The following is a 22,425-nucleotide window of genomic DNA, read 5'->3' on the forward strand; positions in this document are numbered from 1 at the left end:
TGCGATTCCGTTAACCAATTAAAGTTTACTCTCTCTCTTGCAGAAAAAAAAAATGCCGTAAGGAAACACTCATATAGTATCAGCTTCAGAAGAGGAACTGCTCTTGCTTACATATGTTAATATTGCATGGCTCTGTGCATGCATTATGTGATAAAATGGGAGGGGCTCAGTGATGCCAACGCGACTCCTCTTAATGGCTGCCACAGCCTGATTCATAAAAATCAGGACAGGCTTGGAAACGAAGGTGTGCAGTTACAAGTGGTGCTTTTTTATGTTGGTAAATTGCACTGGTGAGCATGCGTCTGTGCTTGCTGTTTACATTGCCTGTCCAGTTTTTTTTTTCCTAAATATACAAGAAATTGATGCTTGTGACTCGTATGAATTAGGCAAGTTGTCGTATCCGAAACCGTTTATTCACCCACATCCTATGAAGTAAATTTACATTTCTGAGCCTCTACATGCAGCTAACAAGCTGTGGCTTGTTTGTGCTTGATCACTTGACCTTAAATACTGTGAGTGTCTTCCATTGGTAGCGGCCTTGGATGCAGAATATTAAGGCTGAATTATGTCAGTATTTAACCTGCCAGCATAGAGGAACTCTGGTCTTGACGGTTTTTAAATTTAATAGAGAAAATTGCAAATGTGCACAAGAAATACCAGATTTTTAACTAGTTTAGCAGCAAACTATTGAATGTCAGGTTTAACTGTGGTAAAGATTAGTTAAGGCATGCCTGATCTTCTTGTTCATTTAAGTAGAGAAGAAAAGCAGATTCTGCCAGACTTCGCTTGCCATTAGGTGACTTTTATAAAAAGAATGTATATGGCCAGAGCAGTGTTGAGGCAACACCTCCAGTTTTGAGATGGCTCATACATGAACAGTAGCTGTTTATTTGTCAATTTTTTGTAGAGGTATTTATCACAAAACAAATGGAAGAGTTTGAGTTATTTGTATCAGAACAGCAAGGATGTCGCTATCACAATTTCCATCGCATTGGCGTTAGAGCCCAGTTCAGAAATGCCCAGCATTGCCGTTGGCTCTTGACAGCCTCGCAGGTGCTGTGATGGCGTTATAGCGGTGAGACCTTCCGACAGGGATGCATTGGCAGGTGGTAGCTGGAAGCCAGACTTCGGAAAAAATTGTCCGGTGTCGGCATTGGTACTCCGGCTGAAGCCTCACAGCATCTATGGTGAAGAAATGCAGCTGCCAGAGGAAACAAGGGTTGAGAGTAAAGAGGAGAGAGGATGCGAGAGCGGCACATAGCGCCCTGTTCGACACTACACTGACACAGTGCTTTCTCAGCAGTTTTGATCCAGGTTTACATGCCACTTTTGCCATTTCTTTACTCGGACGATAACATACTTGTGTAGTGTGCTGAAGAAAACTAATGTTTGCTAACGAAACGCACATGTGCTATATGAAGCTCATTGATCAGCTGAGCATTTTTTTTGCAGAAATACATTCTACAGCTTGAAAGGATGTTCGCTCACCTTTGTCTTGTCGTTTGAATTTGCCTTTTGCTTTTTGTTATTAAGTGCAGTTATCTATGGTCATGGTTAGCTGAATTCAGCCATGGTTAAGATTGTCTGCACAGGAGTTATTTCACTGCCATTGTTGTTCACATTTTAATTTCATACGCATATGAATGTGTGCAATATATGTGCCTTCACTGTATACAACACTAGCTGGAAACGCAATTTGCTAGTCTGAAAATTACCGAGTGTATCTATAGTGCAAGGAAATTTCTGAAGCCCATTTTAAGCATGTGCATTCGAGTATCTTCCCAAGTTCCTTTAATTTTCTATGCCTCGTCATTTGTAAGATTACATTGCTGTTGTTTATTGATACTGTTTAGTGCACTGTGCTTGATGCTTCCATGACAAGCGACCACTGTTGTGGACTGTACATGTTGCTTTCAATCACTGCATTAATTCTAATCTTAGCACCAGATCTGGCTATACAGTGTTGAGGTGCAAAGGTTGCATCAGTGTTTTCGATATGTTGTCATGGAAGTAAAAATGTGGGGAATCACGGAATCTCCAGCTATGAATCTTGTAAGGCGCTGGCAAAAATGTTTTATTGCCAAAGCCACCTACAGGAATGAGGACCATTACAGGCATTACATAACACTCGCATTCATTTTTCCAGCATCTTACTGCCATGGCTGTTGGGAGACTAGTAGTCTTTAATGATGCTCTGCCAAAAAATATGGAAAATTGGAGACAGTAGATCAGGCAAAAATCTCAAATTGGCTGCATTACTTTGGCAGTTTTGTTGTATTGCTTCCTCTTGAATAAGACTGGCTGCAATAAACTCTGATTTTGCAATGGCAGCCGACTGGGGGCAAACACATTGGTCTCCCAATTCTCCGCATCATTTCATCATTGCTTTAACAAGACTGCATAGAAAACAACTTACTTGTATGACTGGAAGTTGAAATAATAAATGTGGGTGAAGAAGTGTCGCAATGATCATTCATTTTTTTAATTGATTTCCGAAAAACAAAACACGACACTGTTATCTGCAGATGTTAACATCCACCGACACTAGCACATCAGAGAGACTAGAAATCACACTTTATCACAAGAAAGCATAAAAACGTACTCAGCACGAACAAGCGTTCTACAGGCTTTCGAAATAAGTAGTTACATTGTGTTGTGGGAAGAATTACTTAGGATACACGAAGCATTATCACTTGCTCACCCGTTACTATGCTGGACTCGCCAGCCGAAAACACCTGCCATACCTTTGGTCTACAGTTGTATAACACTGTTCAAGAAGACATGTGCTAGTATCGCTTGCAGACGTTGTAATCCCAAGCTTTGGTCCCAGTGGCAAAAGCAAAGCTAATGTTTTTACGGCCGCTGAGCAAGCGTGCTATGTCTCTCTGTCAGGTTGAATATGCAGTTACACTGGCAAGAGTAGTTGCATGCGTTGTTTATACTGGAACGTGCAAAGGGACTGCCTTGCTCTATTCTTGCCTCTGCTTTCAATTAGCATACAAGTAAGCACGTCGACTGCCCTATGAACACAAGGCAATCGAAAAACGATACCAAGTCTGCACAGTGCTACTCAGTTACGTCTACAGCTATTGGCTACACAAATGTTAAGAACTTTCAAGAATGGTCCATTTGCGCTTCTCATGTCGGGGCACAAGATGATGCCCTTCTCCTTTTGTCAAGATACTATTTTGAAAGATGTTTGGCATATTCGAAGAGCAATAAATAATACAGGAGATCATACAGCCATTTGAGGTTCAGAAAAACTGATTATATGCTTGAGGAAAAAAAAAAAAAGATCAATATATTGCAACTAGGTTTTGACCATGCCAGTTATGAAGTTCTCAAATAGGCTTCATGTCCCAAAATGAGCCGTTCTGATGAATGTCAACTTCAAAATTTCAGCATTCTGTCTCATCTATGTCAATAAAATAAATGGATCCTTGATGTTGGTACTAGTCGCCCATGTTATCTGCCGTTTGCTTTTCACAGATATTGCGCACCCATTAGATTACCAAAATTTACCACACAAGATAGTCAGAAAATAAGAAGTTTAGTCAGCGAATAAGAAGGTTTAGTTCCCACTTTACCCTCATTTGCATTCCAGACCCTCCTCCAGATTTGCAGAAAGAAAAGGAACATAACTAGTTCACGTTGTTGGTAGGCGCCTCAGCTGCACCTTAACAAAAAAATAAATAACATGAATGCTAATAAAGCTTCACTTGCCATCTGACATTTGTGTTGCTTTTATAGCGCAAGCTCAGTGTATGTTAAAGATCCCCAGGTGGTCGAAATTACTCCGTAGCCCTCCACTACAGCTCCTCTTTCTCTCTTTCCACTTTCACTCCCACCTTCCTCCCTTCCCTTACAGCGCGGTTGAGGTGTCCACATAAAACCAAGTGAGACAGTTACCGCGCCTTTCCCTTCCTACAAATAAATCAACCAGTCAGTCCTGAGTGATGATTCCCTGCATGCTTTCTCATCTGTTGCACATGAGCAATAAGCAAAACATACAACAGCAGACATGGGATTCAGAGGGAAAGAGATTGCACAAGAAACTGAAAAAGTGGGATCCAAACCCACAAAAGTATGTGTGGGCAAATATTCAAAATTTTGAATACGAATCAAACATGTTTATTATTGAATCCGTATTCCAAAGACTGTTATTCACAATTTTTTTGAATATGTCAAAAATACCGAACACGGCGAAAATTTTCAATTCGCCGCAGTTTTGCTTCATTCCAATGCCTACCAAGTGACTATGCAGTGAAGCATCCTCAAGATATGAAGGGGCCGTTTTGCGAAGAGGGACCTTCCCTTTTGTGAAGAGGGCCTTCTCAACGATGTGCGCAAATTGAAGTACTGCAAGAAACCAGGAAAAAATGTCGTTCTCGCTTGGGTTCCATGTCAAATGAAGACAACCATCGTGCAGGTGTTCATCAGATAGTATTACTGCGATGCAAACAATTTTTGGCAGTTTTTCAGGCCCATTAAATATTTCCGGACATCTTTTTTCCCTGTATCTAAAAGCGGAATTAACGAGAGTTTTCTGTATTCAATAACAATATGATAGCTTCACTCAGTTTCATGCAGGTCCTCCCTGTAAAAAAAATCAGTATACAGAATCCTGTATAAAATTTATACTGGATTTTTCAGTAGTTTATATACTTCTGTGCAGTTCTAGTTAAATTTGGTTTGCAAATACCATGTGAATTCTGAAATGAGCTAGGCAAATAAAGTTTGGTATTTTTTTAACTTTACTTTTTTTTTCTTCATTGACCAATGTAGGTATTCAATATTTGAAGGCATTTTTTTTTTTCCATATTCAATTCGTATTGTAAAATTTCAGTATTCACACACTCCTACACAAAACACTTCCCGCGCTCTTGGATGGACAATGAGTATCCTACTTTGGAAGCGATCAACACCATTGAGCTGAGAGTGGGAGACATGCTCCCAATGTACTGTCTGTGAAAGTGAACAATACACGCAGCCTGAATCCCATACGGGTGCTCTCCCATACAAGAGGGCTTAGAAAAAAGGCATTTGCAGCCTCTCCAGATCATATCAGTTCATAGCTGTTCTTCTACCATCTTCAACTCCCATTCATTGGCCCTCGCAGAATTCAGATGTGCCAAAAAGAAGTAGTCCAGAGCATGCATTTTGCTAAAACACTTCTTGAATCATAGTACTGTGACTATTAAAATTAGAAATGAATGAGTGTTATTGAAGATGAATCAATGGCACTGAAGCATGATTATGTCTTCATAACTAGTGCTCAATATTCACGTTACCAGGCATGCAACCACCACAGTCTTTTTTTTTAAGTGCGTTTCACACGTCTATCAACCAAGTGAGTCAGTCATGTGCCTTTCTTTTCCTCCGTATCCAGCGGAAGGTCTTAACAGTTTATAAAGCTGGACTGAGGACTAGACCGTTTTATTTGTATCGAGCAACTGAGCTCAGGCCTTGTAAAAGGAGTTTAACGACTAATGCAACTGGCGAAAATTGTGTAGCAAGGCAATTTGAAATGCAAGCTTTCAAGAACCGGCTGACTCTTGAATTTGCTGGAATTTTTACTTTTTAAGCCTCGAATGGTTGCTTTGTGCTACTGTATTTCTTAAGCACTGCCCAGGAATTTGAAGCACAGGACCATCCTTGAAAGATAGTGTTCCGCTAGCAGCAATTTTAAGAATATCAATAGGCACGACACAAAACGCATTACTTGTCATACACACTGACAGCCTCGAAGCAATGATGGAAATACAAAAACTGAAACTGGAAAAATCGACACGTCAAGAAAGGCACTTTTCTTTTTTCTTTGCACACATTTAAAACAACATGCAATGCTTGCAGGACAGTCAAACCCAGCAAGGCTCAGTTAATGAGATCACAAGAGCACAACTCATTTCTCACTGTGACAAAAGTGAAAATGCGCGAGCACATGCAGTCAGTTAAAAAAAAGGCCACAGATGAAAACTCGTTCTCACTGAAAGTGTTTCAGTGCGTCTGTAAAAAAAATCATTGACCCAGACCTAGATGGCCTGTTTATGTCGTAAATATGTAAGTGTGTAATGAGGCTGATATTTCTGGTGACTAGCGAAACTGAGTTGACACGAAAAGTAAGAGATGTAACTGACTGAGCAAGTGCATAGCAGCTGTGATGCGAGAGTATGATGGTTTGTGTTTTCTGTATATGTTAGCTGCTGTTCATCTGCAGCATTTCTTGGGCGCTCAACGAGTACTCTATGCCCGTTTATACAAATGCCACCAGAAACATACCTGTTGCATCCCGTTGCAATACAACAAACTGTGCAGAATTAGTGCAAAGCTTAACACTTCCAACTGAGCTGCGCTAGTAGGTAGCTCACAGAAATGCTGATTCAGTTTTGCATCACTTCAATTATAGTATTGAAACAAAAGGGAAAATTTAGGCTTGTCAGGTAGCTGCCAAAGATACAAACTTGATGTAACTGCACAATTTCAGCATCACAGCATGTGCACGCAACCACAAGCAACTGCATGCCTGAAATAACTAATTTATTGCCTATTGTTGGAAAACCAACGTCTGTGAGGGTGGTAAGTCAGATGGCCACGCCCACGGTTGTAAGTAGCATGTGCGTATTGTCACAGTGTATCCACGTAAGTTGAAACGCCGCAAATAATCTGAATCAGAACACTGCATGGACCTCCTACTTGCCTCACCGGCACCTGCTGGCCAGTTGTTTTAAAATTAAGCCAGTTCAAGTGATGACAGGTTGGTATGTAGTAATAGTTTTCACTCCCCTAACAGCTCAGTGGTGATCAGAGCACAGCAAGCTGTGTAAGTGCTTGTGCAGCGAAAACTGCAACAGTTAAGCACAGCACCTGCTTGCCCCAAAAAATCTGCCTACCGGAGGAAGACGCGTAGCTACATAACCAGTCATCGGAAGTGTCTTGACAACCACATGTATATCATCCTCCACATGACTGGAATGTCATCACATGAGGTGCACATGAGCCTCTGCGACAGGCCATGTGTGCACGTGACAACCTCGTGATAAAGGTGTTAACCAACCGCCACCGCACTACTCCACCCGTGGATGTATGCCATTTTTTTTTCAAATGGATCATAGTGATCAGTTCTTCGACAGAATGCGCCTGGACTGTTCTAGTTCAAAGGAGTATAAGAGCCAGTTCCAATTCAAGCAGAAGCTGCCAGGCAGGCCACTGTACAGCTTAGAGAGACCCAACCAAATCCAAGCATGTGCGTAATATGAGCCGGACATGGGCTTTGTACAGTCCCAGGCCCATGCAGTGTTCGAATCTGGACACCATCAAAACACTTTCTCAAGGCAACGAGTAACACAGCTTGAACACAAAACACTTTCCCCTGCATCGCTGTGTTGCTTATATCAAGACGCTCACAATGGTACAGGGTTGTTTTACAATGTTTAGCAAAAAAAGCACGCGGTAAAACGTTAGAACAGAAGTCGACATTGCACGAGCTGCCTCTCCGAGACGTTATGTACAAAATGAAACCACCAGTGCCACTATGTACAAACAAAACCAGCAGCACGGCAGAAGATATGCCTCAGGTTTTGCATTGGGATCACAACCTATCACACGAGAGCAATAGACGCGTGGTGGCGACCACCACATGGTCATATTATGCCGTGCTAACCCAACTGACTGCCACTTGCAGCAGGTTCTTGTCTCACTTAAACTGAGAAGAAATGTACAGGTAGCCAATATGTATACAACATGCTTACACGTCTGCAAGTATAGATCATTCACATTTGCTGCGAAGGTGAACACTGCCTCTTGTTTTCTTGCTCAAATTCTAAGACAAGGCTCAGAACTTTCATCGCATTGCCTTGAGCTTTTGTGGGCTTTCAAGGGATGGTTGGTATGGTTACGAAAAAAATGTTGGTATGGTATCAAAATAAGAGCTGAATAGAGATCAAGCAGAAACTTCAGTACTACCACACAATATACAGAAGGAATACTTTGGTTCAGACTAGAGAGCAGGCTAGCCTTCTGGCTGAAAAGTAAAGGCAAACGTGCAACATATGCCTAACTTTCTCTGTCTGCCAATACAATACAATTTAAAGCCCTTGACAGAAGGAATTCGTGATCTGAGCAGGCTTAGAGAAATGAAAACAAAAATATATATATGCTTGTGATGCGTCACAAACAGGCCCTAATCTCCTTTGATGCCAGAAAATAGTGCGAAGGAATATTAGCATTTTGTCAGAGATGATGACAACGCATGAAAAGAGGCAAGTTCTATGCATTTTCTTTTCCTGAAATAGTATCACCTACAGTCGAAATAAGGCATTCAACATGCCCCGCGTGTCTCTCATAGCCTTAGTCGCTTTGGGACGTTAAACCTCATAAACCAAATCACCATGCCTTTGCTTCCACCTCCAATCTTTCTTCTTGTCAAATTTTAATTTAGAAATCTTACACAAATATACTCCAATCTCATGTGTCAGGAAAGAAGTGACTGGAAGCTTCTTCGCTAGAATACTTATCCTTCCACCTTCTATCTATCCTTCCTTTCTATATATCCTTTGCCATGTCGATCATATCATGGACATATTTTAAAATAAGCATGCTACCAACCAGTCCACCAGTCCATCACATCAGCACCTCCCAAATGATCTAATCGTATGTTCTTAGATTTCTTTGTTTGTAGTAACAATTAACGTGTTAAGACCACGGAAAAAAAATAAAAAATTGCCGAGAGAAGCTGCTGTAATGGAATGACGCACATTAAAGCATGCAGACTGAGTTTTCACTTTCTTGCATTGCAAAAGTGCTACAGTTACAAAAAGGCTATTCATCTTAGAACACTTAGAGTTTTTCGCTGATTCTCAGACCTAGCACTGAGTGACTTGCAATGGGCTTTTCCACTCAAGGCCCTTGATGGCTCAGTAGAGAATAGTTCCGTTCATGCAGTAAGCTGACTTTGGGAAAGCGTTTTGTGCTGGTGTAGCTGTTCCGTTGCCGTTGGGCAGGTAACCGGGCGGTGAGTTGTAGTTGGCTCCCGACAGGAGGCCGGCAAGGTGGACTACGGGGTTCAGGGCTGCGCTCGCACTACCTCCAGAAACAGTGGGCAGGCTTGGATTGGAGCTTTGCTGCGGCTTTGGCTGGATGTTGTCCAAGACCAGTTCGAGCTCCTGGTAGTCTGAAAGCCTCTGTACCTCTTTGTCCTTGCGGAGAATTGTGTTCGGCAGCTTGCGAAGTTTGCGAACCTGCATGTTGTCCAACGTTCGCTGTGAAAGCCAGTTCTAAGGCCCCGTGTTCAACGCTTTTCAAGCATCATATACAGTCGAACCCGGATATATCAAACTCGAAGGGAATCGCGAAATAGTTCGATAGATCGATAACTTGATATACAGAAATCGGCTTGAGACGCCACTTGCGATCGTGAAAAATGATACTGTGTTTGTCGCGTAATCAACCCAGTCGCATAATGAACCCCCCCCCCCCCCCCCTTTTGCCCCAGGGAGTTTGAAAAAAAAAAAAAAAGCGATCGGAGGCGTGTCCCTCCGTTTCGACCATTGAATCCACAGCTCATTTATTGGCAGCACGGCAAGATGCTACGCAGCGATAACATCACTGCATGTTTATCTTTTGACTATACTTCTATAGACCCTGTGGTGGCAGGGAGTGAACTTGGCAGAGTGCCCATGATGGCTTGATTGCACAAGCCTGGTTCGATTTATCACGCCACGCTTGGGGCAGGTGTAGTCCACTGCCACAAAATCATTGGAAGTGTGATAGCTGCAAATGCCGTTTGAAGCGAACAATGCTAAAAGTCGGTGTCATGATAGCAGCTGACCACATTTTTTTGTTGATTCGAAGATGTAAGAATGGATGACTCTCACAAAAAAAATATAATTACGAGGGACTTTAAATGGATGACTCTCACAAAAAAAATATAATTACGAGGGACTTTAGCGACTAAAGTAGTGAAAGGCGAAGGCCTGAGTGCCGCATTCTGCTATGCAACTGGTACTGATTAGTGATTAATTAGCTATTAATTAGTTCAATAATACATTACTACAAATACAATAATACAAATATTACATTAATTAATAATTCATGTCATTTATTAGTAATTGATCATTAATTGACACATGGCCATATGACACGCATTCGTGCACACTGTGGTGGTGCTCTGTGATTGGTCGAGACCTCTATGATGTCATCCTGCCTCCGCCAATCAGAGCCACCGCAAAAACGGGCCACATTTTGTTCACGACTGCATGAGCCATTAAAAGCTTTCGCATTAAAAGCCTGCTGCTTCTTAACGTCCACTGCCGCCAGGGCTTACGCTGCGTCGCACGTTCAGCACGACAAGTAAGGACGACTCTCGCAAAAGAAAAAAAAAAAGATTCCAGCTTCTTAACATCCGCAGCCATCCTAGCATACACTACACCGCACGTTCAGCACGACATCAAAGATGAACGACTCCCTTAAAAAAAAAAACGCCGCTTCTTAGCGTTCCTAGCTGCCGTAGCTTATGCACGTGCAGCACGACGACACGAGATGTGAATCGCACGTCAACCGCTGCGCGCAGAGCATTCACAACACACACTGGAGAAAGCGTTTGCCTGCCACGGGCTGAGCCAATGCGTCCGCTGAGCTGGCTTGTCCGTGCATGCGTAGTGCGTGCTGCTGCGAACGGAGACCGGGAAGGTGAGAGATAAAGAGTGGGCACACCCTTGCGCTATCTTCTATCACGTTTTCCCCCTCTCCCACACACCAACGCTGCATCGGTTCCCTCTCATTCCTTCATGCACATGGCTTGCAAACGTCTCGTGCTGGCGCGCGGCAGCGATCACTGCAGATGCGGCTGCCTTTGGGAAAAGGGCGCAGCACTGCCCTAAACCAGCCGTCGCCGAACTGTGCCCTCTCATTCCTGCCGCGCGTGGCTTGAAAACTTCACGCGGCAAACGGCCGAGGGTTGTCCAAAGCAATGCGTGATGCGGAGTTCGATATATCGAACGACCGGTGAAATTGAGTGCAATATACGACGCAGCTTTCCTATACTTTTACATGGGGTTTTCAAGGGGCTATTCTGCGAGCTCGATATAACCAAAATTCGAATTATCCGGGTTCGACTGCATTTACATACATCTGACATTCTCCATGAAGGAAGGGGAAAAAAAAAGCGTGAGAAAAAGATGGGATGTCGTCAAATATAAACCAATGAAATGATGAATTGCATGTCTGTGAGCCAACGCAATTTTATTCAGCTGTTTTTGACATCAATGATCAGGAGGGTAGATTGCTAAGGATTTACACATTTCTGCCAATTTTAAACTTATCATTGAGAAATTTATTAAGTGTGAACAATACAAGGCTGTGGAAATGCTACCAAAATGTTCCTGTGCATGTGAAAAGCTGGTCAGAAGTACACAACCAATGGATCTACAATGGCACAGATATTCATTCAAGCCCGGCAGTCAGTAGTTCCTGTCACAAATTAGCCTCTGGAACTGCGGGCTGTTCACCATACAGGTGGGGAAAAAAGAAAAAAAAAATCTACTCCGTGTATTATAGTGTGCTGTGAAAAGGCCTGCACCCAGGATTTTCCTAAATCTGTCTGCTAAGTGCAGACTTGATTCTGCAAGGATTTGAAATTTTAGTAAGATGAATGTGAATCGCAATTTGATGTAAACGAGCAAGGCAACATCTCAACCCTTTCAGCTGTGTAGTTATGTTCTTGCAGTGGAGCAAACATACAATGAGACGAAAAACTAATAGGATGAGTGTAGCTGTCTTGTCACCCTGTCACGTGTCACCGATACCAGCAGATGAAGCTAGCATGCATGTCACCTCACGCTTGCAAGAATTTAGGTGGCTGGCTTTAGTTATGGCGTTGAAGAAAATATTCCCTTCACACATGCATCTTAAAGTGGTTGTTGGTTTTTTTTTTTTGGGGGGGGGGGGTTTAACATCTCAAAGCAACTCAGGCTATGAGATACACTTAAAGTGGTTGTAAGGTGGCTCCTACCTTTTCTCCAAGATATTTTGGAAACATCTCGTAAAGAAGGTGGGGCGTAAACATTTGGCACCCAAAATGTGTAACTGGACAGCATCAGACATTAAATAGCAACACTGGGGGCTTTTTGATCATTCTGATATAGTACAGCAAAGTCTTGTTAATGCAACTCTCCTTATTTTATTTTAAATAATTTGAACTAAAAGCGCAGCCTCTGCCGATGCCCGTGTAAGGCAACATGCCGGATGTTCATTGAAAGGAGATGGGCAGGCTTGCACTGTTACATCTTTTGGGCGTCACTGTTCGTTTAGCTTTATTCTGGGACGGTGCCATTTTGTTTGCGCGCCCATGCAAATTTCTCTCATCTTGCACGCGTTTCCTCTGTTCTTCGAGTGTGCTGAACTGTTGCATTGCACTACAGCTACTGCATCAGACTGCGAAAAGGGCTGTGGAGGCACTTACAGTTTTGGAACAATTCTTCGAAGTTCCCTGTGTGCAATAAACAAAGCATGTGACGAAACTGAAAAATGGTTGTTGCTTTCTTTTAATTTCACATTTACGGACGATCATATTTCAGGTGTTCGTGTGATGTAAACATTTTTCGGCACTTTTTCAGGGCCGCTGGATAATTCGAACATTTTTCTTCTCCCTTGAACACCACATCTGCGAGATTTTACTGTAATCACATCACACTCTATAGACTCATCTCCGGCATAAAAAAATCGATTCTTAAGATAGCAAATGGAGCTATTTGAAAATGACGAAACAGCACAGTGGAACCAAAACTCTGTTCATGAATGTTTGCATCTCTTGATGCCCCACTTGACACAGCGATGATGTCACAAACATTACTGGAAAAATGACGGAATTCGCTTCTGTGCTGAATGGCCGATATATAGTGCCTAGAAGCAATGACTACGTTAATAAATGCCCGAGATATCCTAATACAATACCTGAAACTCATTTAGCAAGCAGGAAGTGGGCATCAATATACGAGTAATGCTTGGACATCACAAGCGTGTTGTTTCCTGCAGAAACTGACTAAACTGAGGCCACTTAAATGGCAAGCTACAAAACCGATTGTGCAGCAATGGAACACTACGCTGTTGCAAAACTCGGCAGGAAAAATCAGAACACTAGTGAAACTGGTTAAGAAACAAGTTCCCATTCGACTCCAGCAAAAGGCTTTTTCCTTAGTCTGGTTTGAATATTTTCACCTGGGAAAAGTAGATATAGTGGAACCCGGATATATCGAACTCGAAGGGAATCGCGAAATAGTTCGATATACAAAAATCGGCTTGTGACGGCACTTACGATGCAAAAAAACGATACCGTATTTGTCGCGTAATTAACCCACTCGCATAATGAACCCGCCCTCCACTTTTGCACCCGAGAATTTGAAAAACAAAAATGCGTTAAAGCCAGCTCGCTCACATGCAAGCGACTGAGCGATCTCAGCAATCTCAGCGACGAGTGGCAGCGACAGAGCGAAAATTTTCAAACTTGTTGGAACTGCGTCTCTCTCGCCGCTCGAGCCACCGCAGCAGCTCAAAACAAGGTTTCTGTGTCGCCGCGGCGGCAGAAATCGCGAGCATTTTCGCTTGCATGTCGATGGCGCGCGTCAGTCCGTTTCGGTCGTCTCATCCACAGCTCATTGGTAGTGTGCCAAGATGCTGCGCAGCGATAACGTCACACGGCGTGTTTATCTTTTGATAGCTCCTGCGGCGGCGGGGAGCGAACTTGGCAGAGTGCCCGTGATGGCTTGATTGCACAAGCCTCGTTCGATTTATCACGCCGCGCGCGCTTGGGGCGGGCGTCATGATCGCAGCAGCTGACCGCGTGCTTTCGCTGATTCATACATGCAAGGATAAACGATAAAAAAAAAAAAAAATCCCGCCGCTTCTTACCGTCAGCAGCCGCCATATCTTACGCTACCCCGCGCGTACAGCACAACGATAAGGAAAGATGACTCTCGAAAAAAAAAAAAAAACACAGAGACAGCTGCCGCTTCTTAACATCCGCAGGCGCCATAGCCAGGTCAGCCGCCGCGCCGCCGCACGCAGAGGGTTCGCAACACACGCTGGAGAAAGCGTCCGACGTCTGGCTGAAAACGGGCTGAGCTGGCTTGGCGCATGCGTTGCGCGTGCTGAAGGTGAGCTCGGCAAAAGAATGGGCACACCCACGCACATGGCTTGCAAACGTCATGTGTTGGCACGCGGGAAACAACTGCAGATGCGCGCGCCTTTGGGCAATGGGCGCGGCGCTGCCCAGACCAGTCGTTGCCGAACTGTCCCCTCTCATTCCTTCCGCGCGTGGCTTGAAAACGTCACGCGGCAAACGGCCAAGGGTGATGCGATCGTTTTTGGGGAAGGCACACTTTCCAGTGCGTGGTGCGGAATTCGATATATCTAACGACCGATGAAATTGAGTTCGATATATGACGCGGCCTTCCTATACTTTTACATAGGATTTTCAAGGGGATATTTCGTGAGTTCGATATAATCAAAATTCGATATATCCGGGTTCGATATAACCGGGTTCGACTGTATACACGAACCTCGTAGATGCCTGGAGTTGCCTTTAAGACCTTGTGCAGCTGCTCTTATGCCAGAGTGAGCTGAGAGGAAAACCTTATTTCCATAATGTATATTTTGAAACTTTTTTGATAAAAAAGAATGGTACTGGCACGGCTTTCAAAAGATTTATGTGCTGGTTCCCCCTTTTGCAGCCCCATCAATCCCATACAAGAATTAACCAAACATGCAGCCTAAATTCCAATGTGTTCTGACCATATAAAACAGGCATGTAAATTGGCCTGTTGATATACAAGTGATGAGAAGAGATGACAAACAAGTCACAAGAGAAAGATTATCCCTGCACTGGTAGAAAGAGCAAAACCGACTTGAAATTCTGCATGTTAAATCTTAAGATGGCAACTGGTATCTAACACTGAGCCTCCGGCATCTAAGAAAGCCAATAGGCCCTCACCCGTTTGAAGTCGGCACCCAGTTCGTCGCAACACGTCCTCAGGAGGTTGGCAAACGTGAGCTCTGTCCTTGGCAGCTCCACTTCAATGAAGTCAGGGTCGTCGAGGTATGCAATCCTCACTTTAAGCACCAGGTCTGTCTCTTCTGTCGGAAAGAAAGAAAATCCCAAATCAGTATACCCACTATGCTGCAGTACTGTAGCAACCTGCATGGCTGGCTGTAACATAAGGGAAATGAAATTGAAAATTACTTTTGAGGAAAAGAAAGACACAGTAATTGTCTAACTTCTGGGTTGACATTTCAATCTCACTGTGAGGAAAGGAAGGTTGGAGTGAGTGAAAGATGAAAGAGATAAAGTAAAGCCAGAGTGCAGGGCTCTGGAATAGACGAGACTGAGACTAGGCACATGTTGGGCTCAGTCACATCCTCTTGAGGGACACACTGGAGTTATGATAATGTGGTGGTTTGTGGTTTCTGAGGTTTGACGTCCCAAAGTGGCTCAGGCTATGAGAGACGCCATAGTGGAGGACTCCAGAAATTTAGGCCACCTGGGGTTCTTTAACGTGCACTGACATCGCACAGCACATGGGCGCCTAGCTTAATGACACTGTGTTATATATGAGGCTGGAGAAGGAATTTTTACAATGGTATTGAGCTTTTATTTCGCTCTATGGCACTCATTCTTAATCTATATTTTTGATGAACTTACCCACACAACACGAAATGGTTTGCACCGATCATTAACATTGCTCTGGGTGTTGTTCGGCCGTAGTTGGCCTTGCATCATAAAAAATCAATTGCATTGTTATCACTCCCTTTGAGTAATTTCCGCATAGACTACACGCAGTTTTCCACGTGGCTTCCAATGGAGAAGCTAATATTTTCAATACTTTAGATCCAGCATGTGCTACTGGTATCAGCTGACCTGATAAAAAGGTATGCTACTTCTGAAAAAAAAAAAAAAAAAAAAAAAAAAGAAAGAAAGAATAAATTTCTGTATGTGAACACACATTTCCTTTAGATGCAAATTAAGATCTGGAGCGGGAGAAGATGAAATCAAAAATTTCAAATTTTTGTATAAAGCATGCCAAAATTACACAACAAATTCTAACCTTCCCCACTAATTAATTATGTCAATTTTGTCAGGCCCACATTACTCTAAAGGTTCCAATTATATGTCTTTTGACTCATTCTTGCCACAATAACACGTTATTTAAAGAAATATACACAGTCTAGGAAATTTGAAGCATTTATTCTAACGAAATAAAAAAAAGCAAATTAAATCTGACACTTACTAGAACTGCACCAAAACTACCATAAAACGTGGCACCACCCGTTAAAACAGATTCCCACATTCATTTCACATGCCGTCTTGATATTAAGGTTTATTTACAGAGTGATTCTGCACCTTAGACTGGTGCGCTAACCAACAGGTTAGCGCACCAGGCTTTGAAAGTAACTGCAAACCTGCCTCTTTTTCAGCTTCCTCTTCCTCAACCTCTATTCTGGAGAGCCTCTTTTTCACTCTTCCTTGTCCTCTTCTGTGCGCATGCCTGACAATATCTTTCTATACAAGGCTTTCAGATCATCATCATCATCCGGACTATACCCATTTCAGGGCGAAGGCCTCTCCCATATTCCTCCAATTAACCCGGTCCTGTGTTAGCTGCATCTACTTGACCCCTGCGAACTTTTTAACCCCATCCGGCCACCTAACCTTCTGCCGCCCCCTGCTACGCTTTCCTTCCTTCAGAATCCAATTCGTTACCCTTCACAAGCATCAGTTATCGTCTCTTCGCACTACATACCCTGCCCATGCATTTTAATATATCAATACATTATTTGCGTCCACATTTGTAGAAACTGCATCCTGCATACATGAGATTTGACAGTATTCACCTTGTGTCGACAGTTCAAGCATGTGTGTTGTCGGGCTAGCGGTTAGTGGTTTTGCATATCGCTGATGAAGTTAGCGCAAAAACTTTGACGAAGACATGGGGGATACACATGCAAAGAAAGACAGGCACCCACTGTTTATTGAGGTGTGACTGAGGGAATATAAAGGCAACTATTAGCGTGCGCAAAGATGCCGGGCACTGCAAGCAAACACATCACGCAACCGCTATATGATTATGATAAAAACGAGTCTCTTCTTTCTTCATCAAAGTTTTGGGCTAACTTTACCTGCATTATACATTGTGTCTATAGGTGTGGACGCTGTGCTAGAAGCGGATATTCAGTAAAAACAGGAATGTACTACTAAATGTTTGCAGTTACTTTCAAAGGACCTGACCTGTAGAAGTCAAAAAGGAAGGCTTCATTGCTGTGTCTGGTTTAAGCAAGCCCACAATCTCAAAGTGTGATCAAATTCAACTTCTAGCTACTTTAGTACCTTACTCAAAAAGCAAACAATTACTGTAATTTTCAGACCATACTTTACACCCAGAGTGTAGAGGTTCAATTCTGGCTGAAAAAAAAAATGTTTTTATTATATTGTCTGCACCCAGTAGAGAGACTGCAGGTGCCTATTAGCAACTAGATAGAAAGGTGTTTGCATATGTTTGGTGATGACAAAGTGCCATGAATGCATTCTTTTCAAAAGCATCATGGCTCCATCTACTACAATGACCTCACCTATCTTCTTTCTATGGGACAAAATACTCTCCAGCCAACTGCACAACTCTGAAAGCAAACATACCCAGGGAATGGTCCACATATGTAGATGGTCTGTAGATCCTGAAATGTGCACATTTAAACACTTACATTGTACAGAACGTACTCTGAAAAAATAACTGGGCAGTTCAGCTTGGGGCTAAGCATGAATTATCATGTGCTAGCATGGTTAGCTCTAGTTCTGCATAGTTTGCCTTGAATTTCTGTGGCTTGGTTTGACTCGAACTGGTCCACCTCGAGTGACATCTCACATGACGTATGCAACCCGAGTTGGCACGGGATTTACGAACATGCCTGCACGGCCTAGGAGTAGCGTGTCTCTGGGGTTCTTGGTGGGTTCAATTCCCATCTCATTCCTGCTAATTTAGCCATGACATGTGGCCTCGGGATGTCACACAACCCGCTGAACAATCCGTGCCAGGCCAAATGGATGGATGAATGGAGACGTCTTTTCGGCAGAGTGGAAGTGTTAGTGCACTAAATCATGATATCTGCTGCAGGCTGCTGAATTCAGAGTGATGATGATTATGGTGAGCCCGATGATGCTCAGCTTGTTCAGCAATTAGGACCTATACCCTAACTTAGGGGTTCCTCACAAGACATTTCATGCAGTCCCAGTTATGGTGCCATACCCTGGTGACCGCTGGAGTAGTCCGACTGCCCATTGTCGTGAGGCAAGCCATGCTTCCCTGGAAGGTCGGCATCCACATTTCTCGTGCTTCTGGACAACTCTGAAAGGTCCACCTTGTAGTCCATGGTGGGGTGGCTCAGAAAGTGAGGTGTGATTGGCAGAGATGGTGTGGTGGTGGATGCATCACCCTGTCCTGCTTCTGCAGGGTGACAAAGAAAGAGAGACAGGCATTATGCTCACTGTGAAGCTTGTGCTTGTTATGACTATAGCTGACCACATATTCCCCAGGAATGGTTAACTGACTAACTAATTAAAACTGAAAGAAATATTACTGTGACCAACACAGCTATAAGAAAAAGGTGAAGCTTCACAGTGCTATGGTTGCGACCACAAAGCACTTAAATCTTTGCAAAGCCAGTTGTTGTGCTCATCTACTCATACTCTCACTGACATCGTCATTGTCCTTCACATAGTGATTGTGAAGAAGAGCCATTTCCTTCTCCCTCTGATGGACATTACACACTCTATCAGCAGTTTGAGCTTGCCAGCATGAATTCATCAGCACTTGTCGATACTGATAGGCTCACAAGTATGCCATTCTCTCAAAGGTGACAGTTCAATTACGAGTTAAACACATGTTGACTGTTTACTGACTTCGTGTAATAAATACTGGTTCTTTAACTACACTTGCAACTTCCCTGCCAAAGCAGCTAAGATGGGGGTGTAAGCCAGCAGCAGTGAACTGCTTGACCTGTTCTTTGAAGTGGAACGGTATGAAATAAATGCAGGAAAGTATTAAGGAAGCACAGTTTACAATGCCTCTTCTGATGAATTTCAAATGAGTAGAGTGATAGAAAACAACAGGTTTTGCCTCTTTTGGTTTGGAGGTTCAGCAGACATAAGATGAAAAATAACAGCATTATTTAGAGAGGTTTCATGGAGTGGCAGACAGGAAATTTCATGAAACATGTCAGAGGGAGAAATGCCTCCTTGAAAAGCTTCTAGTATTTCGGAGACTGAGAAGCCTATTATTGCTAGAGACTCAGATTGACAAGGTAGCCATCTACATACCTGAATGTTTTAGTGACTGTTGGGAAGAGTTTCCTAAAACTGATAGATATAGAAGGTGATTGTGAAACGTAGGTTTTGCCAGCTTCCTGTATCAAAATGTTTCATTTCCTTCTTTCTCTTTTTTGCTTACAATAGTCTCATGAATTTATTTAAGTTTCCATACATTGTGCTCTCTTCAGTGAATGCCGAGGTGCTCGCAGTATGTTGACCCCCTCTACATGGTACTGGTTGGTGCTCATGCATACTATCGTAGACGTAGTAACATGTTTCACCAATATTGACTCAACTACAGGTTAATTAAAAATTATGGAATAACCAACTGCATCGTGTGCCATCAGATGTACTCTATATTGTGCCTGTTGCAAGCACTTTTCTCCTGTCGGGCGAATTGGGAGCAGAAAATACGGAGGACACACTGGCCTCAGTACTGTGTAGCTCAATATTTTTTCAGGTGGAGAGGAAAATTATGAATGCATGGGATTTCAGTACGTTTTCGATTTCCCTTTTCAGAAGAATGGCCTGCAGTGCATCTTGGAACATAATAACTGCCGCCTGCTTGCCTGATGAGACAATTAAAAGCGATCCAACGTTCCAGTTGCTTTGCTGCTAGTTCAAGCATCAGCTGTTACATATCATACTGCAGCAATCCATGTGTGGCCCCAGAATGTCACTAATACAAAAAACGAAGAAAGAATTCAGCCAGGGGGAAGGGGAGGGGGGTCACGCATTGCGGCTGGAGTTACTCTTGTACAGAGATTATGCAGACAGAGCTTATACGGAGCCTATGCCAGGCTTACCCCCAAGCAGAGCTTTGATGTCCTCGTTGTCTGTAAGTGCAGCGGGTGTTTCACCTTTGAAGGTCGCTATGCTGGGGTCGGCACCCTGACTGAGCAGGTACCGCACGATGGCAATGTGACCTCTTTTACACGCCCAGTGCAGTGGTGTCCTGCAGCGAATGCAGAAGATGAATGCCGCTGAAATACTTGCTCCCCTGCTGGTGACAGCGTGGTGGCCATAGTAGTGCGTCAGCTCATGGAATGGACGATACACTTAAGAAGAAGTGCATCGGCCATTTCATATGAGCCATAGGCCCACCATGTTTCCTGTTAGCGGCTTCCTGTCTGAGCACAAAAATTTCTCTAGTCCCAGGTGGGCACAGATGATGAAAAGAGGACATTCAGCGGCTTCCTGTCTGAGCACAAAATTTTTCTAGTCCCAGGTGGGCACAGATGATGAAAAGAGGGCATTCAGTGGCTTCCTGTCTGAGCACAAAATTTTTCTAGTCCCAGGTGGGCACAGATGATGAAAAGAGGTCATTCAGCGGCTTTCTGTCTGAGCACAAAATTTTTCTAGTCCCAGGTGGGCACAGATGATGAAAAGAGGATATTCAGCGGCTTCCTGTCTGGGCAAAAAAATTTTTCTAGTCCCAGGTGGGCACAGATGATGAAAAGAGGACATTCAGCGGCTTCCTGTCTGAGCACAAAATTTTTCTAGTCCCAGGTGGGCACAGATGAAAAGTGGACATACAAATAGCAAGCAAAGAAAAATGAGTTGGCTTTGATGGGCTTTCATGAAAGGTCTCACTAATGCATGCATGCATATGAAATCAGTACACATATATGGTCCAGTAAATTTTGATGTGCCTCTGTAAATAACTGCAAACTTGTGTAGTTCCCATTACCTTGCTGATTCTCTATATAAATATTTCCAGCAAATGACAAAATGCAAGCTCTTTTGTGTACGATGCATGCAGATACATATACCAATCGCATGTTTGGACTGATGAGAATGCTTCTGCAAGCAAGAAACTCGGTTATGGTCTCCTCTCCATGGTAGGCAATGTGATGCATAAAGTTTGTACAACTGTGCTTGGATCTTCCTGAAAAAATACCGGCCACAATGAAACCAGCTTGCATATATGATATATATGCGTCAGCATGCATATTAGGAAACTAAAAAAAAAATAATAACAAACACCACAGAACCATATCAATGTATTCCCGCAAGGGGTGGCTGAAAACAAGCATCTCAGAGTTCCAAGGCGATGGCAAGATGGCAAAGTAACTTTCCCACATTTAACACTTGTTTTCAAAGAACGCGTTATTTCTTGTCGTACTGTAACTCCCGTACATCAACTAACTTTCCCATTCTCAATAACTACGCAGATTCCTTGCGATATGTAAATACAAAAAAAAAAAAGAACACACGAAAATTTGATTTCCCACTTTTCTCTTTCCTTCGCCTTTGAGCTTCCTAACCAAGCAGGTAAGCAACGTGGCAGAGATCCAGTTTAAATACAGTCGTACAAAAGAATAAAAAAAGCAGTCCAGTGTTATTCAGTAATTTAGGAAAATTTAGGCAGTACTACAAATTTCACAATAAGAACCGCATTAAGCTTTTTAATCAGCGCGAAATGCCCAGGATGCGACGTTAGTTAGTTTCGAAAGTTTGGTCGACGCCCCTGCAAAGCACGCGGTCGGCTTCGTGGCATAGCATACTACAAGTGCGACAGAAACGCACCTCCAGGAGGCCGGAGGATGATCATGCATGCAGCGGCATCACTTTGGCTACGATAAGATTCCGACCGCAATGATAAAGATCGGACAACCCTGCGCGAATCTCAGTGCTGCGCTTTCGCAAACACTCACCATCCGTTGATATCGTGCTGAGAGTTGACGCGTACATTCCGTTCGACAAGCGTGATCACGGCTTCCTCGTCGCCGTAACACGCAGCTTCTCGAAGTTTCTCTTCGAGAATTTTTGCTTTGTTTAACTCCATTCGTTGGATGCAGGCCGTCAAGGAATCCGTCGCGGCGTTGAGATTAGCGAAGCGCCAGCCAGAAATTGTACGCTCAGCCGAGATTGATGGCTCACTGCGATACGAGTGGATACATGTTTTCGACTATGCCAGGCTTCTGAGCTTCTGACATCCGCGTGCACTAAATAGTTCCACACTATTTGCAAATAAAAAAAAATGATATAAAAATTGGCACTATAACTGGATACGTAATCAGAAATAGTTTGTAAATTTGTGGTTTCACAGAACTAAAATCTCCGGAGTGTGACCA

At 43.3% G+C, this 22,425-nt stretch overlaps 1 protein-coding gene across 1 annotated transcript; it reads right to left on the reverse strand.

Annotated features, from left to right (window-relative positions):
- Positions 1–3,281: 3,281 nt before the first annotated feature.
- Positions 3,282–22,347, reverse strand: LOC146188132 (ankyrin repeat domain-containing protein 40-like). The gene is made up of 5 exons (XM_084603662.1): positions 22,006–22,347; positions 20,155–20,303; positions 18,288–18,485; positions 14,984–15,126; positions 3,282–9,236 (listed from the first exon to the last, which is right to left on the reverse strand). The coding sequence occupies exons 1-5, from the start codon at positions 22,134–22,136 to the stop codon at positions 8,913–8,915; spliced, it is 945 nt and encodes a 314-aa protein (XP_084459788.1). The 5' UTR covers positions 22,137–22,347; the 3' UTR covers positions 3,282–8,912.
- Positions 22,348–22,425: the final 78 nt, after the last annotated feature.

This window comes from Amblyomma maculatum, chromosome 5 (assembly GCF_055883805.1).
Source record: "Amblyomma maculatum isolate TAMU_Amacu chromosome 5, ASM5588380v1, whole genome shotgun sequence".
NCBI lineage: Eukaryota > Metazoa > Arthropoda > Arachnida > Ixodida > Ixodidae > Amblyomma > Amblyomma maculatum.

Excerpts from the sequence above, each read along its gene's own strand:
- LOC146188132 (XM_084603662.1), bottom strand. The coding sequence starts at position 22,136 with ATGGAGTTAAACAAAGCAAAAATTCTCGAAGAGAAACTTCGAGAAGCT. Across the intron at positions 20,304-22,005 it reads CAGCACGATATCAACGGATG|GACACCACTGCACTGGGCGT; the intron begins GTGAGTGTTTGC and ends CATTCGCTGCAG. Across the intron at positions 15,127-18,287 it reads CTACTCCAGCGGTCACCAGG|AAGAGACAGACCTGGTGCTT; the intron begins GTATGGCACCAT and ends TCTTTCCGACAG.